Here is a 13,688-nt window from a genome sequence, read left to right as displayed (position 1 = left end):
CCCACTGCCAGCTCGGATTTGCCAACCCTTTCCCTGCAGCACGAATTTACGTTGCCCTGCGACCTGGCAGTTTCGGAACAAGGTTGATCGGCGTCTCCAAGCACCCAGACGACCAGCAGCTTTTACCATCCTCATGGACAGCAGCCGCCAGCACCACAGAGTATGAACGGCGCCAGCTTCGAACAGGAGCACAGCGGCGATGCCTCACAGGCCGCCGCTGTGCCCCTGGTACGGGCCGAGGCCCCGCGGCCGGGCGGGCGGGCGGCGCACTACACAGGCGAGCGGACAGCGGCAGCAGCGGGCGTTGTGGGAGGCTCGCCGAGTTGGGCACTGCTTGAAAACATGTTTGTGTGCTGCAGGGCACATGACGGTGTATGTGCTGGTGGTGGCCCTGGTGTCTGCCACGGGAGGCATGCTGTTTGGCTTTGGTGGGTTGCCTGCCGGCGCTGGGCAGTCACGCATTCGTACGCAGTGCCTGGGCCCCAATTCTGCTGGTGTGATGAAGGACAGCAGGCAGTGGTGGGCGGTAGGATCCTCAGGGACTGCGCACCACACACTTGCGTTCCTGACTGCGCCGCCCGTGCTGCTGGCCCACTGTCTGCAGACATCGGCATTGTGGGCGGTGTTGAGGTGAGGCACAGTCGCTGGTGCAGCAATCCATCTGCCCTGCCCAGCTGCGCTGTTCACTTGGCACCAGAGCATGCACAGCAGCAGGGGATGCAGGCAGGAGCTTGAGTTGGGGGGCTGTTAAGTTTGTACCAACACCAGAGTGTCTCCCCGCCTTCTGCTGGCCCGGCGTGCCTCCACAGGCCATGGCATCCTTTCAAAAACAGTTCTTTCCGGACATCTATGCACGCACAGTCAGTGGCATGGGCGACACCAACGCATGTGAGCTGCGCTTGCTGCACAGCGGCTGCTCGCCGCTGCGTGGTTTGCTGCCTTGCCGCTGTTCCGTGTGGCAGCCGACCCGGTTTGATGAACTGTTTCTTTTGCGGCTGCCGCCGCTGCAGACTGCAAGTTCCACGATATGCGCCTGCAACTGTTCAGCGCCATCATGTTCCTCAGGTCAGCAGGCTGCCGGGTTGATCCATGGTGCTTAGGCTGCCCTAGATGAACCATGATGACAGACATGTTGATGCGGGGCGAGGGAGGCCATGCCATATGGAACAACGCAAAGCGCTTTGTGTGGCTTGCTTGTGCTCCTCTCATTGTGCAGTGGTGCCGTGGTCGCGGTGCCGGCTGGGTACGCTGCGAGGGTGTTTGGGCGCAAGGTGGGCGAGGGGTGTGCGGGCCTGGCAGCAGGCTCTGTGCATTGCTGCTGCCATTGCCTGGTGCTCTGCTCCGTGCTGCTGGTTCTTCACTCCTCGTGCCCTCGTCTGCAACAAAAAATGAAGAGAAATCGGCTGACCTTCTTGTCACTCTTGCTTGCTGCCTGCTGCCGCAGATATCCATGCTGGTCTCGGGCTGCTTGTTCCTGCTGGGGGCGGGGCTGCAGGCGGGAGCACACTCGCTGACTCAGCTCATCGTTGGGCGCTGCGTCCTGGGCCTGGGCGTCGGTGCGCCCTGCTGGCTAGCCCTGGCGTGGCTCTGTACTGCGCCACTCCTTCTGGGGCCCATGTCGCCTGTCACCTTGTGTGGCTCTGTGCAAGAACGTGTTGTCTGTTGCCGATGCAGACTTTGCCCCATAGACACCGCCGTTCACTGCCCTCCCTTGTGTCGCCGCGCTGCGCTGCCCTGCACTGCGCAGGCACCGCCGCCTGCGTGGTGCCTGTCTACATCGCCGAGGTGGCGCCCTATGCCAGCCGCGGCGGCCTGGCCTACCTGTTCCAGGTGGCCACCACCGTGGGCATACTCGCTGCGCAGCTGGTCAACTGGGGCTGCCAGTGGATCCCCGACTGGGGCTGGCGCCTGAGCCTGGGCCTGGCAGCCATGCCCGCCTCCATCCTCTGCCTGGGCGGCCTGGTGCTTCCAGAGTCACCCTCCTATCTCATCGAGCAGTGAGCGCAAGCTGGGCATGTGTGGTGCATGCAGTGCCGTTGGCTGGCGTGGGGCTGCATGCTGCGCTAGCCGGTTGTGCTCTGAGAAGCAGCCGTACTGCCTGAAGGCTCGCCTGGCCCGGCAGCCACCCTGGCACTGCAATCCACCCCGACGCTGTGCTGCAGGGGCAGGTGGGCCCAGGGGCGGGCGGTCCTGCAGAAGCTGCGCGGCACCGACGAGGTGGATGCAGAGTATGCCGACATCTGCGATGCGGCGCAGCAGGCAGCCAAGGTGTCTAACGTGCAGGTAGGCGGTGCTGCGGGCGGCACCCTGGCAGCCCATGCTGGGGTACAGCATCCGGCGCCTGTTCCGCAACCGCTGCTGCTGCGCCTGGATCAGAGTGTCCTCCCTCCTGCTGCCCGCAGTCCTGGAAGAACCTGGTGGCCAGGCACAACCTGCCGATGTTCATAATGTCCACCTCCCTGGCCGCCTTTCAGCAGCTCACAGGCATCAACGCGGGTGAGGGGCCATGCACGCCACCCCAGCTATTCCTCTTTCACACCTGCCAAACCCTCACGCCCCAGCTAGAAGAAGCCCTGCCCCAGCTGACTGCATCTCCGCCTGCGCCTGCTGCCCTGCGCCTGCAGTGATCTTCTACGCGCCCATCATGTTTGATTCGCTGGGCGACTCCTCCTCCGCCCTGCTCAACGCTGTGGTGATTGGCGCCACCAACGTCCTGTGCACCTTTGTGGGCCTGGTGCTGGTGGACAGGTGGGGGCGGCGCCCCCTGCTCATCCAGGGCGGCCTGCAGATGGCGGTCAGCCAGGTGAGCGCTTGCGTGGCGGGGACCACACCACGCCTGCTCCGCTACTCGTCGATCCACCGTTTGCGCTTGTGGCCGTTCATGCGGCGACACATGCTGACATGCGACCCTGCCTGCGGTGCACCCGCATCGCCACAGATAGCCACCGCCATCGTGCTGGCCCTGTCCTTTAAGTCGGACGGAACCATCGCCAGCGGGGCGGCCATCGCCGCCCTCGTCCTGATCTGCGTCTTTGTGGCCGGCTTCGCCTGGTCCTGGTGAGTGGGGCCGCCCGCTGCTTGCCAGTCGTGCCTCTCTGTGTTGCACCTGATACACCATCTCCAATCGCTACCTCCCATGCCTGCGCTCTTCATTGATTGTGCACCTCCTGTCGCAGGGGCCCCATTGTGTGGGTGCTGGGCGCCGAGATCCAGACCATGGACACCCGCACCAGCGGAATGAGTGCAACAGTCGCGGTGAATTATTTGTGTAGTTTCATCATAGGTGGGCCTGGTTGGTCGGGCTGGCTCGTCGGCTCCAGTGCGTATGTGTCCAGTGCCTGCCCCAACTTTGCGGCCGCCTGCCACGAGCTGCTGAGGGGAGCATTGGCATGCATGCTTGCTTGCCGATAATTGTGCTCGCGGGACGCCTGTCTATGCATGTTTGCCGCTGCCGCACCTTGACGCCTTCCCCTGGCGACCCGCTCCACGCCTGCAGGCCAGAGCTTCCTGTCCATGCTGTGCGCAATGGAGTGGGGAACATTCCTGTTCTTCGCGGCCTGGAACCTGCTGATGACGGTCTTTGTTTTCTTCCTCCTGCCAGGTCAGCGGTGGGGGTACCGGGCTGGGGCTTTGGCACTGCCTTGGCTGGCTTGCTGACTCGTGTCATTCCCTGGTGCCTCTCCCCGCCTGCCTGCGTGCAGAGACCAAGGGGTGGGTTGATTCAGCAACTGGACAGGCGGCTTGCTGTACGGCTCACCGCTGCCGCCTCTGTTGCCGCCTGGCCTCCACTTGCATGCTGCCGCCGCTGATCTCCTCCATCGGCCTCTTGCCCTGCTCTGTCCTGCCCTGCAGCATCCCCATAGAAGACACGGCCTACTCGTGCCTGTTTGCGCGGCACCCGATCTGGAAGCGCGTGATGGGGCGCGCAGGGCGCGCGGTGCTGGAGCGTGAGGGTTTCCGCGCTGCGGCGTGGCGCGAGGCGCGGGGCGTGGAGGGCGGCGACCTGCGCCAGCTGGCCAAGTACTACCAAACCATGGGCCTCTGAAACACCACATCACACCCCCAAACACTACCCCTCGGACCTCCTACCCTCCGGCTCAGGCTGTGGGCTGCCCTGACCTGTTGCCCGCCCTGCGCCCTGCTCGCTTGTACACTGTACCTCTCCTCTGCATGTTCATCCATGGCGCCCGATCACAGATCATCCAGTCCCAACTTCTTTCCCAAATCTGTTGCTTGACCATGCTACTGCCTGCCACCCGTACCCGTTCTGACGACTACTCGCCTTGTACACCTTTCTTTCCTGGTACAGCTGCTTTGTTGCAAGAATTCATGCACTCAATGAGATTTTGTCCGGGCTGCCTGCGTGCCTATTGGTGCCGCCCCTACATCGAGCCGGCCCCGCCCCGGGGCTGCAGCTGCTCCGCCACCTGGGTCATCTCATCCTTGAGTTGCAAGCACAGGTTGAAGAAGTACTGCATGGACCAGACAGCAGCCAGGAGGTTGGGGACGTGCAGGTCAGAGCGCATCACATGTCGCGGCTGGAGCTGCGGATGGCAGCGCTTGCTGCTCCCACCTGGCTCTTCACGAAGGTGGGGTCCTGGCCGCCTCGGACGAGGTGCAGGTCCGCCAGCACCATGGCAAAGTGTGGCAGCCCCGCCGCAAAGTGCTGCATGAATTCCTGCAAGCGGGCACGCAACATGCAGCCGTCAATTACGCATATCGATTGGTGATCCATCATGGCTGGGGAGTAGCACACGAAAAACAAGCTGGCAGGCTGAGAAGGTGCCGCTGGTGTTCGAGGTCCCCAGCGGAGCGCCCAGCCCAGCCACCCGCCTGGAAGTGCTCTGCCGCATCCGCCGCCGTGTGGCTCTGCCTGGTGGGCGGACGCTCATTACCGGCGCCCGTGCCTGTCTGCACCCCCGCCTCACGATACGTGCGCACCACTGGCTGCTGCGGCGCGGCGGGCACTGCCCACGGAGGCACAAACACATGGTTGAAGTTGGCGTCCACCTGCGGGCGGCTCGGCATGTGTGGTTGGGAGTGGGGTTTGCCAGGGGAGAGGTGGCAGGTGGCGCTGCTCAGCCTGAATGATGGCGCGCAGGCGGGGGCTGGAGTGCACGCTGTCCTCCCTCGCAGGGCATCCGCATGCATCACTGTTTCGTTGCCACCAGCTGGGGCGGTCCCACACACCTCATGCAGCTCGTCGGGGGTCATCTGGTCCTGGGAGGCAGCCAGCTGGGCGGCACGCATCGGGCCGGAGTCCTCTGCTGAGAGCCCTGCTGCCGCCGCCGCCCCTGGCACCACAGGGCTCTCCCCCACGGATGCTACGCCGCCACCTGCCGAGGCCGCCGCTGTCAGTTCATCCTCGAACTCTGCCCAGTATGGCTGGCTGAATGTCCCCTGCCGCGACAGGGCTGGGGTGAGGCTGCCGGTTCCTGCCGTGGTGGGACTGCTCGGCGGGCTTATGTCACCGCTGCTGTTGGCATAGCCACCTGGGGACTTCCTTATTGCTGCGTGCTGGTGCTGCGAGCCACGGGGGGAGTCCAGCGACAGGTGCGAGGCGGCAGCGCCGGGCTGTCGATGTGCAGGGCATGCCGAGTCTTCTAGGGAGAGGTGGAAAGGTGTGTCTGTTGCGACCCCGCTTGCGTCCACTGCTATCACCACTGACGGCTGCTGCTTCTCTGGCGTGACCAGCTGGCTGCCGCCGGCCGCCTCGCCCGCCGTGCCGTCCCCAGAGCTGCCAGGGCGCCGTGCCGAGGCCGACAGGCGGTGCAGGCTGCTGGCAGGGGCCGGCTTGTGGCCGCCGCCCTGACGGCTGCTGCTGGCGCTGGGCAGGCCCGTGCTGCTGGTGCGGCGCAGGCTGGACGCTACGCCAGTGCTGCTCCCAGGCGCGCCCGTGCTGCTGGTGCGCTGCAGCCCTGGAACGCTGCCGGCGCCTGGGCCAAGGCTGGGCAGGCCAGTGCTGCTGGTGCGGCGCAGTAGCGAACCACAATCGCCGCCGCCGCCGCTGCTGCTACTGCTGTTCAGTTCATCAAGCAGGATGCGTCCCGGCACCGAATGCGTCCTGGCGAGCCCCCTGGTGCGGCTGCTGGAGATGGCCACCAGCTTGCGGTGCAGCGCTCGCAGAGTGTCCTCGTTGGCATGGCGCAGCAGCTGCAGGCAACAGGCAGATGGGGGTTGTTGGCAGCGCAATGAACTCAATGGCAGCCTCTGTTTCAAAGGAACCGCGCTTTTCGAGCAAGATGCATAACCTTGGCATTGGTTGCCGCCCAATGATGCTGCCGCCGTTGCCACCGCCCCGCCGCCACCCGCCCTCGCAGCTGCCCGCCGCCAGCGCCAGCGCACTCGCCTGCCTGTAGTCGATGTAAACGGCTGTCGTGGGTGCGCCTCGCCACCACTTGCCGCAGTCCAAAGCGACGTTGCAGCCCTGTGCGCGTATCACATTCACGACGACCTTGCTGCCCGTGCCATTTGCGCCCTTGCTGAGCAGCGAGCAGGGCACCGCGATCCTCTGCTGGTTGCTGCGCAGCAGACCGGTCACCACCTCCTGGTGAGCGGGGTCGCACAGTTCCAGCAGCAGGGAGTTCCTCATAGTGAATTGCACACGTCGGAGAGCGGTAGGGAGGCCAGGTTTTGACTTGCGCCAGCTCAGCGCCGGCGCCTGTTGTGCCTCACAACCTTCTAGCTTGAACTCTTCGCATTCTCTAGCCATCGTCAAGCGACTTGTGCGTACTCCGTGCAGCGTCTACCAGGCGTCATGGTGGGGGTGGTGGCTCGCGACCTTCCCGGAGGCCCCTCCCCAATCGCAGCTTGCAGCGAGCAGCAGCATATGGACCACCAACCCGCCTCCAGCAGCGCCGCAAAGCAGGTTGGAGACGCCGCCTTTGGGCGGGGCGCCTTTGACCAGGCGGCCGCCGCCTACACCGCCGCTCTCCTGGGCCTGTCGGGCGCGGAGGACGAACCTCACTTGCGAGGCGTCTTGCTGGCCAACCGCTGCCTGGCACGGCTCAGGCTGGGGGCCCAGGCGGCGTCGGCGCTGGCGGACGCGCAGGAGGCCTGCCGGCTGCGGCCGCGATGGGGCAAGGCGCACCTGAGGCTCGCGCAGGTGGGGCGAAGGGCGGAGCCGCAACCAGGCAGCCAGCGGGTGCAGGTGCAGGCAGCAAATCTTGCTGCCTGGCACTCATTGGCATCAAACCTGCTATTTGCAGGCCCAGGAAAGCTGCGGGAGGATGGAGGCAGCGGCATCCAGCTACCAGCGCGCTGCGGAGCTTGATGTGGGGCTGGCGCCTGCAGTCGGCACCGCACTGGCTGCCCTGGAGCGGCGCATCTCCCGGCAGCGCTGCCTGGTGGCGCTGCAGGGCCATCAGGGGCCCATCTACGATGCCGTCATCCACCCGCAGGTGTAACTCGGCTGCTGGAGCTGGGGCAATGCGCACAATGTGGATGGCCCAGACATGAGGGGGGCCCACCAAGGCCAGGTTTCCTCAGCCAGCCAGGGACACCCTACTGCCTGCTTCCTACCCATCCCCCTCTGCAGACCTTGATGCTGGGCTCTGTGCCCACCCAGCTGGTGGCGACTGCAGGCGCCGACGCCACGGTGCGCCTGTGGTGCAGCACCACAGGCCGCCAGCTGCAGCTCCTTACCGGGCACGGCGACAGGGTCTGCCGCCTGTGCTGGAGCCCCTGCGGATCCCTGCTGGCCAGCACCTCGCTGGATGGGGCAACCCGCGTCTGGAGTATGGGCGCTGCTGCCGCCAGCAGCTTGCCGGCAAGCCTGCTGGAGCCGGGCCCAGTGTTTGGCGAAGGTGGTGATGACGGGCGCGTGAGCTGCCTTGCCTTCAGCCCCGATGGCGGCCAGCTCGCCACGGGGGCCAGCAGCGGGCAGGTGCGGCTGTGGAGCACAGGCGGTGAGGGCAGTTGCCTGCGGGAGCTCAGCAGGCACGGCGGCCTCGTCTCCTCTGTCTGCTTCTCACCCTGCAGCAGCCTGCTGGCATCGGCCTCGGGTGAGGTGCTGAAGCGGAGCCGCCATTCCCTGACTGTCTGGTTTCCCTTCACGTGTGTGTGCCTGGCTGGCTTCCTCCCCTAGCCCCTTGGGGTCTTGCAGCATGAGGATCTCCACCAGCATCACTGCCCCTGTCTATTCTCCTATGCGCAGGCGATGGCGTGTGCCGGGTGTGGAGTGCTGCCAGCGGCGAGTGCGTAGCAGACATTGCCTGGGATTCAGGCCCTGTAAACTCCTGCTGTTTTGTGCGGTGCGGCGGCGTTCAGGCTGCAGGCGCTGCCCAGGCGCCCGCACTGCTCCTCACCTGCCATGTGCAGCAGATGCGGCGCGAGGGGCGGGTGATGCTGTGGGATTTGATGCAGGCAAGCCTCGCTGGTGGCGGTGCTGCCACTGCTGCTGCTTTGCACATTCCTCAGCCAGCCGTCGGCTGCTCCCACAATTGGTTGTGCTTGCCCAACAGCTTGCCGCCCCTCTGATCGATCCACTCTGCTTCCCTTTGCTGTCCCCTCGGGCCCCCGCCGCCTGCCTGCAGCGGCGGCAGGGCTGGGTGGATGGCAAGCTGGTGGGCCCCGTGGCGTCTCTGGACGACTTTCGGGGCAAGGTGACCAGCGTGGACTCCTGCTGCTGCTCCCCGGCAGGAGGTGTTGCCGACGGCAAGACCTGCGCCGCTGGCAGCACCTCTAGAGCAGGCTCCCAGGCGGCAGGGCCAGCGGCAGCCGCCTGGGCAGGCCCACAGCCTGGCAGCTGTGGCGAGTCGCTGGCGCTGCTGGCGGCGGCCTGCAGCGACGGCACCGTGCGAGTGGTTGACCTGGCGAGCCTGGTCTCGGTGCCGGCAGAGGACAAACTGGCGGCGGCGGCGGCTGGTGCGCCACTGCTGGAGATGACTCTGCCGGAGGCGGGCGGGGCCAGTGGCGGCGACGGCGTGGGGTGGCACGCTTCGGCTGTGCAGCAGGCATCAAACGACCGGAACCTTGTGGCGCTTGCGCCCGACGGCAGCCTGCTGGCAGTGGTGGGCCCTGATTGCCGCATCCATGTGCTGGATGTGGAGGGCGGCGGGCAGGCGCAGCAGGCGCTGGCGCTGGCGGCGCACAGCCGTGGCGTGCGGGCGCTGCGCTGGCTGGGCTGCGGGCTGCGGCTGCTGTCGGCAGGCGAGGATGGCGTTGCCCGGATCTGGCAGGCAGCGCCGGCGCCGACCTGACGCCAGCCTGCCAGCCAGCACTGGCAGGCTGCTAGTGTACGCTTCTGCGCTTAACGGCCAATAGTACAGGCCTTGAACATGCTGCACAGTGCCACACAACCATGTGGACGAGTGTATTTGAATCAATTCACAATGCCCCAGCTCAGCTTCCTGTCGCAGCCCTGCCACCAACTGCTTCTACCGCTGCTTCTGCCGCTGCCTCGTCGCCGCCACATTGCAACACGTCCCCAGACCGCAGCATGCTCACTACTTGCTGCAGCTGCTGCTCCGTGCTGCACCCGGTGCTGTCCAGCCTGCACCTTAGGTCCAGGCCGATGTCTGGGGCAGCGCTCCACTCCTCACTGCCGCCGTTTCTGGCCAGCACGGTCTGCACGTCCGCCCAGCTGCCGGGCTTGTGCTCATGCTCGGTGCCCCTCTCCTGCGCTCCCCGCTGCTCCACTCGCTGCCGCCAGAGCTGCCAGTCGCTGGGCTCCAGCTCTACGAGGGCCACTCGCGCTCCATGCTGCGGGGCAGGGGCGGGCAGGCAGGCGGGCAGGGTGGGGAGGCAAGAAGGACCAGGAAGAGGAGAAGCCTAGCCGTCTGCGCCCTCCTGCACACTCGCCAGCAGCGGCTGTGCCCCACATCATCTGCTTCTCCTGCCTGATCAACAACCACGCCAGCCTCGCCGCAGCGCACCTTGGCTGCCAGCTTTGCAGCGCGGTCGTACAGCGAGCGCCGCGCCAGCGGGCAGTCTAAGACGGCGCTCAGCCCGCACGCCAGCTGCGCCTCACAATAGCTAAACATGATGTCATAGCTCAGTTGGTTCCAGTCGATGCCCAGGTGGCCTGCCACGAGGGGCTGGCAAGGGCTCCGGGCGAGGTCCTTGTCGATGAGCGGCCAACGGAGGTGCCGACACAGCGCCCTCCCCAGGTGTGACTTCCCGCTGCCCGGCTGGCCCTTGAGCAGCAGCAGCACGGGCTGCGAGGGTCTCGCAGAGCAGTTGCAAGACGGGGGGCGTGCGGCCTGCATACCAGCAGCACGCAATCGCTTGAGATGAACAGCGTGTTAGGTTTTCAAAATAGCATCTCGGGCACAGGGTATTGTATAGAGACGTATTATAGAGCCATCGCGGCGGCACAAGAGAGGTTGGTGTCTGCCGCCGCTGAGTTGGCGCCGCCGTGGCGATGGCACCAGCCTCCATAAAACGCGGCTCACGAAGCCCCATCATTATTCATTTCACCGTTTCGCCCCTCTCCCTCGGAGTTTTCCCCAGCCCAAGCTGGCACTGACCCCCACCTCGCCTTCATCACCAAACCAGTCAACTCCGACACGCAAAGATGGCCCTCTGGAAGGCTGCCGCCACTCTTTCATGCGTCCCAGGGGCATGCAGGGCCGCACCAAGGCAAGCCGGGCTGGGCATGGCCGCGGGACTCACGTTCCATCCAATGGGTCGCAAGCCCTCACTGGGGACACATTCCTGGCCCCTGCAGCCCTTTGCCGATTCATACAGCCCCTTTTTTGCGCCCCCGCAGGCTGTGCTCCCGTGCCCCAGTCGCCAACCGCCACCACCCCGCACTGCAGCGGCGCCCCGCCCAAGCCCGGCGCCTGCGCCCCCTGCGCCCCGTCGCCGCGGCCACAGCTGCGACAGTCATCGAGGAGCTGGGCTTCGCCGCTCCGCCGGCGCTGGCGCCCGCCTCCTACTCCGACGCCCTCCAGACCTCCCTCAACCGGGGCGACATCGTCACCACCGGCAAGCTGCTGGAGCTGGCCGGCCTGGCCGGAGGCGCCGACAACGCCTCCAGGGTGCGCCTTCTGGAGCGGCAGCTGGAGGGCCTGGTGCCTAGTGCCGCCGGCCTGCCCCACAACAGCCCTGCGCTGATGGATGGGGAGGCCGCCGAGGAGTGCCTGGAGCGGTGGCAGGCCGCCCCCCAGACCATTCCCGGCTTCGACACGGAGGCAACGCTGGCACTGCCGGGCCTGGCAGGTGTGCCTGGTGTGAGGGACGGTGAAGGGAGGCAGGTCAAGGGGCTGGCCTGCTCGGACCTGCCTGCCCAGACCGCCCAACACCCTGCACCAATCTGGCATGCCCTCACTCTGCAGATGTGGCGGTGGTGTCCCGTGGCGGGCGGAAAAACAATTGTTGGAAGGGCGTCAACCAGGACGCCTTTCTGGCCTGCCCCGTGGCCAGCCCCTCTGGCGCCTCTCCCGCACTGCTGCTGGGCGTGTTTGACGGCCACGGCTGCGGCGGCGACAACGCGAGCCACACCGCGGCCGGCGGGCTGGCGGGGGCGGTGCCCGCAATTCGCAACCAGCTGCAGGCTGACGCGGGGTGGAGCCGCGACGGCGCCAGCGCCAGCGCCGCCCCTGTGCCCCAGCAGGCGCTGGTGCATGCCTTCCAGGCTGTGGCGGCCAGCATGCGCTACGACTCGGATTTCCAGGACTGCGGCGCCGCCGCAGTGGCCTGCCTGGTGGAGGAGGACAGGTGTGTGGCGGGCGGGTGGGTGGAGGGGTGCATGGGTGTTGACAGTTGGGTAGCCAGTCTGCAATGTGGTCAGCCCCTGCTGATCTGTTGGCGCTCCACATCCTGCCTCCCTGCTCGCAGCATCACGGCCGTGTGGGCGGGCGACTGCCGCGCGGTGGTTGGCCTGAGCGTAGACACCCCGGCCGGTCCCTCGGTGCTGGTCCATGCCCTGACACAGGACCACAAGCCCAGCAGGTGGGTGTGGCAGGGGGCCTGGGGCAGCCAAGCCGGGATGGATGTGCTGCCTTCTTCACCGCCCCACACAAGCAACCGACGCCCAACTGGCTGCCTCCCCTGGGCGTTGCCTGCAGCGCGCTGGAGTGCGCCCGCATCAAGGCCAGCGGGCAGGGACGCGTGGTGCGGGCTGGACGCACCGCGCGGCTGTGCGGCAAGTACGGCAGCAACACGCTGTCGCTCAGCCGCGCCTTTGGCGACGCATGTGAGTGCCTGCTTGGCTCCTTGCCCGCCTCAGCTTGCTCGGGCCTGCGCTCTGCATTGCCCACCCGCGTATGCCAGCCTTGCCTAATCATGTCCTGCTCCGCCCTGTTGCCTGCAGGGGCGGTGCCGCTGGGCCTGACTGCCGAGCCGGACGCCGTGACTCTCACGCTGCCGCCTGCTGTGCCCACTACCACCGCCGCCTCCAGCGCTGGCTCCCCAAGCTGCCGCCTGGACAGCTTTGTTAGCGGCAGCTCTGTGAGCACTGATGTTGATGATGCCCACCCGGCCGCCTTCCCCGCCCGCCACGTGCTGGTACTGGGCTGCGATGGCTTGTGGGACATGCTCAGCAACGATGCCGCTGTGGCCATCGCCATGAGGTAGGATGGCATCCATGCTGTGGATGCTCACGGTTGGTGCAGGACACGTCACCTGTGCCCCTTGTTTTCGGGACCAGTATTCAACGGGCTTGCCCCTCCCTCGTCACTCCTTGTGCTGCAGCTGCCAGACCGCCAAGGAGGCGGCAGGCGCGCTGATGCACGCGGCCCGCCGGAACTGGGCAGCCACCTGCAGCGGCGTGTGGGTGGATGACATTACGGTTGCAGTGGCGATGCTGCCGTAACCTGTTGCGCAATCTGCACCTGGGCGTGAGTTTGCGCAATGCGGCGCATTCTAAGTTGTTAGATAACGTTGTTGTACCTGTTGCAAACAAGTTGTACCTGTTTCAAAGTTGCTCTCTCTCACATCACAGATCTCCTAAAATATATTGTACCACTCTCCTCTCAGGTCAGGTAGGCCTCCCGGTAAGGATGTGCCCCATGATGGGCATGATGGCCCCCCACCTGGAGGGTCATTGGGGACATCATCCTCAATCATGCATCATTCTCCCTCCCGTTTGTTCTGTTGGCATCCCAGCAACCGTAATATGCTTTCTAGGACATGAGCCACCACTTTAGGGTGAAGGTGGTTAGCAAGACCACGGCCCCCAGGCCTCTAGACGGGCCACAGCCAAAAAGATCCCGTGCAAGTAGACCAGGACAACAAGCTCCCTTCAATGTGCCAGGGCAGGCCAGGCGGCGGGGTGAGAGGGATGACAACGAGGATGAGCGAGCACCCAGCGGCTTCTTAGGCTGGGGCGACCGGCAAGGACGCAAACGTGATCACTGGGAGGCTCGGCTCGGAGCGGACGTGGATGCCTTCTTGGCCTCTCTGCCGGGCCGGGCGGCGCAGCAGCGGCAGGAGCGCCAGCAGCAGCTCCAGCAGCGGCAAGCCCAGCTGGCCAGCATGGAGCCGCTTCCTTGCCACTTAGCAGCAGAAAATGGCAGCTGCTGTGAGTTGCACAAGACGGGCAGCCAGGCAGCTGTGTTTTATGGGCCGCTCGGCGTGGTGGGCAGGCTCACGTTGCCGGTATGGGAGTGCAAGACGCATGGGCGCCCCAATATCACCGTGCACCCTCTCCAGATCAGCTGTGTGCCGACTGCGCCAGTCAATAACACCAAGCTGCTTGATGTGGAGCTTGTCAGGCAGTTCCGCTTGCTGCAACTGCTCAACGG

General features: G+C 65.8%; 4 protein-coding genes across 4 annotated transcripts; 3 read left to right on the top strand and 1 right to left on the bottom strand.

The window, feature by feature from the left end:
- Positions 1 to 111: 111 nt before the first annotated feature.
- Positions 112 to 4,045, top strand: CHLNCDRAFT_33950 (hypothetical protein; the record flags this gene model as incomplete). Its single annotated transcript, XM_005851573.1, has 15 exons — positions 112 to 277; positions 360 to 428; positions 605 to 630; positions 810 to 888; positions 1,011 to 1,065; positions 1,217 to 1,271; positions 1,445 to 1,556; positions 1,748 to 1,997; positions 2,163 to 2,283; positions 2,403 to 2,496; positions 2,625 to 2,803; positions 2,939 to 3,057; positions 3,177 to 3,283; positions 3,497 to 3,614; positions 3,853 to 4,045. Exons 1-15 carry the CDS (start codon positions 163 to 165, stop codon positions 4,043 to 4,045), a joined length of 1,692 nt encoding a protein of 563 aa, XP_005851635.1. The 5' UTR covers positions 112 to 162.
- Positions 4,046 to 7,543: 3,498 nt separating this feature from the next.
- Positions 7,544 to 8,086, top strand: CHLNCDRAFT_19120 (hypothetical protein; the record flags this gene model as incomplete). The annotated part of the gene is made up of 1 exon (XM_005851572.1): positions 7,544 to 8,086. The coding sequence occupies one exon, from the start codon at positions 7,544 to 7,546 to the stop codon at positions 8,084 to 8,086; it is 543 nt and encodes a 180-aa protein (XP_005851634.1).
- A 1,150-nt stretch (positions 8,087 to 9,236) lies between these two features.
- Positions 9,237 to 10,265, bottom strand: CHLNCDRAFT_59563 (hypothetical protein). Its single transcript, XM_005851266.1, has 2 exons — positions 9,876 to 10,265; positions 9,237 to 9,702 (listed from the first exon to the last, which is right to left on the bottom strand). The coding sequence occupies exons 1-2, from the start codon at positions 10,206 to 10,208 to the stop codon at positions 9,343 to 9,345; spliced, it is 693 nt and encodes a 230-aa protein (XP_005851328.1). The 5' UTR covers positions 10,209 to 10,265; the 3' UTR covers positions 9,237 to 9,342.
- Positions 10,266 to 10,597: 332 nt separating this feature from the next.
- On the top strand, positions 10,598 to 12,757 carry CHLNCDRAFT_138195 (hypothetical protein; the record flags this gene model as incomplete). Its single annotated transcript, XM_005851571.1, has 7 exons — positions 10,598 to 10,614; positions 10,712 to 11,163; positions 11,280 to 11,661; positions 11,782 to 11,895; positions 12,012 to 12,139; positions 12,257 to 12,515; positions 12,637 to 12,757. The coding sequence occupies 7 exons, from the start codon at positions 10,598 to 10,600 to the stop codon at positions 12,755 to 12,757; spliced, it is 1,473 nt and encodes a 490-aa protein (XP_005851633.1).
- Positions 12,758 to 13,688: the final 931 nt, after the last annotated feature.

This window comes from Chlorella variabilis, assembly GCF_000147415.1.
Source record: "Chlorella variabilis unplaced genomic scaffold CHLNCscaffold_2, whole genome shotgun sequence".
Taxonomy (NCBI): Eukaryota; Viridiplantae; Chlorophyta; class Trebouxiophyceae; order Chlorellales; family Chlorellaceae; genus Chlorella; species Chlorella variabilis.
The sequence above is the reverse complement of the archived record's forward strand: the minus strand, read 5'-3'. Positions and strand labels throughout refer to the sequence as shown.

Coding starts and splice junctions, on each gene's coding strand:
- CHLNCDRAFT_59563 (XM_005851266.1), bottom strand. CDS start 10,208: ATGCAGGCCGCACGCCCCCCGTCTTGCAACTGCTCTGCGAGACCCTCG. Junction 9,703..9,875: donor CTGCAAAGCTGGCAGCCAAG/GTGCGCTGCGGC, acceptor CCTGCCCCGCAG/CATGGAGCGCGAGTGGCCCT.